This window comes from Nematolebias whitei, chromosome 6 (assembly GCF_014905685.2).
Source record: "Nematolebias whitei isolate Nwh7 chromosome 6, NemWhi1, whole genome shotgun sequence".
NCBI lineage: Eukaryota > Metazoa > Chordata > Actinopteri > Cyprinodontiformes > Rivulidae > Nematolebias > Nematolebias whitei.
The window spans coordinates 9,445,239-9,447,475 of NC_056503.1; the positions used below are offsets into that span (position 1 = coordinate 9,445,239).

The window sequence follows — 2,237 nt, forward strand, 5'->3', positions numbered from 1 at the left end:
ATCAATCAACCTTTATTTATACAGGTAAATCCCATTGAGCCTCGAGGACTCATTTACAAGAGAGACCTGATTTCAACAAAGAAAGATGACAACAATGGACAACAGCAACAACAATAAACAGTTATAAAAAAGCATACTACAGTTTTGTTTTTGTTTTTTTGTTTTTTTTAACAAATAGGATGGCTAAAAGGAAAAGGTAACAAAACAAAATATATAACAAAATATATATACAAAATATATATATATATATATATATATATATATATCAGACAGATTACATGAAAATGAAACAAATTTATTGTTACTTTGGCAGTAATTTGAAAGGTTTTCCATCAATACTGTACACACCATGCCTACCTAGCTAAGTTAAATATTGCAACCAGTTTGCGTCCCAATATTTCTCCATTTTTGAAGCCTTCTGAGTAGAGGATGACTTCTGCGATGAGCTCGTTGTCGGGCCGGCTCATAGCCACAGGCCTGAACAGCTGCTTTAGGTTGTCTGGGAGTTTCTGCCTGCCTCCATAGCCTTTTCCTGCTGGGTTCAAAGTGATGAACACCCCAGAGTTTGGGTCCAGTTGCACCTGAAGGATCAGGGAAAGAGGAAAAAAACTGTTCACACTGATAAAATGTTTTCTTTATTTGTATAAATAAATATAGTTGTAATTGTTGATAAAAGCTCCTATAATCTTGAAAAAAAATGTTTGAACCAATTACAAATCAGATTATTTGACAAAACTGAGGATGAAAAAATATCCTGTGTCACAACAACACAGCGACAGGCTGGCCAAAACATCACCGTAAACCAGAAAAATACTTGTTAAAAATACAACAAATCTGAGTAGTTGTTTGTTTGGATCCATACTGGAAAACAATGTATATGTTTTTGTTGTTGTTGGCATTGACACGTTTTCTGACCTCTTTTCCCAGCAGTTCACAAGTGTTTTTGTGATGTCTGATAGAGTCTTGAATGGCCTGAATCTGCATGGAAACTGCTGATAGCACCGCTTCCTCTAAACGGTTAAACTCGTCGAAGCAGCCCCACGCGCCACACTTCACCAAACCAACAAATATTCGTCCCATTGACTTCACATCGATGCCCTAGGAACATAAAACAAACAAAAAGAAAAACTGTTCAAAGATCTTGCTTTTCTCTCAGTTTTGAGTAAAATGTTATTGTTTATAATTCAACTAAATTTACTAATTTATATAAATGTTACTTTTTTCTTCTTACTACTTACTGCATATACAGTAATGGTTGTTTTTTTATATATATATTAGACTGGACCTGTAAACCATATGTTTTGCTTTCAAAACTGCAAATTGTGAAAAAGGGTAAACGTTTGTTAAAAAGTTGAATCCATATTGCTTTCATGAGAAATTTCTCTTTACCTCATCACAATTGAACACCAAAACCTGGCGACCAAACAACCCCCCTAAAGCTTTGACTGACTCAGTCTTGCCTGTCCCAGCAGGCCCATAGGGGTTTCCACCAAGCCCCATCTTCATGGCCTGGGTCAGAGTCAGGTAGCACTTATCAGTCAGAGGCGTGTGCACCAGCTTAGCTGCATTGCCCTGCAGGACAGGAGGGGTAAGATAAAGAATGAAGTTCATGATAAAAACTGGAGAGGTAAAGTGGTGATTAGACAGAGGGACAGATATAAGTAGAAGAGCATTAAAGGCATTAAAAGAAGTCAGAGTCTGGTAAAGGCAAACAGAAAGATAATAGAAGAAGGAATTATAAAAAAAAACTGAAGGACAAGTGAAGGAAATGGTAAGACGGTGTCTGGAACGTGTTTGAAGAATAGTGCAGAGGGAACTCCAGTAATGTATGTTCTGAGCTCCTTATCTCTGTATAAACAGTGCCCCCAAAAGGTAAAGAAAAAAAATCATATTCATAGAAGTGCAAAAAATGGTGATGTGAGAGCACTGAATAAATAACAACACATTGAAGTAGCTTTACTATTTAAAGTTTGTTACTAAGGTGGATGTGGCAGGAAGGGCACATCACAGGATATTCACTGTATTAAAAAAAAAACTCACTAATGACAGATGTTCACTAACTGTGGAAAAATCTAAAGTATTTGCTCAGTATGCCATTTTGTAGTAGGAAAACAGTATATACATATATACACATATATACATATATACACACAAACACACACACACACACACACACACATATATATATATATATATATATATACATATACATACATATACATATACACATATATACA

At 35.5% G+C, this 2,237-nt stretch overlaps 1 protein-coding gene across 1 annotated transcript in view; it reads right to left on the minus strand.

Moving 5' to 3' along the window:
- The window catches only part of LOC119411514 (cytoplasmic dynein 2 heavy chain 1), a 3,594-nt gene extending 2,589 nt beyond the window's left edge, over positions 1 to 1,005 (minus strand). Inside the window, exons 1-2 of the mRNA XM_037678466.1 lie at positions 916 to 1,005; positions 358 to 581 (exon numbers count right to left, since the gene is read on the minus strand). Of these exons, the coding sequence (XP_037534394.1) occupies positions 358 to 581; positions 916 to 984 (293 nt within the window). The 5' untranslated portion in view covers positions 985 to 1,005. The remainder of the gene's footprint in view (positions 1 to 357; positions 582 to 915) is intronic.
- Positions 1,006 to 2,237: the final 1,232 nt, after the last annotated feature.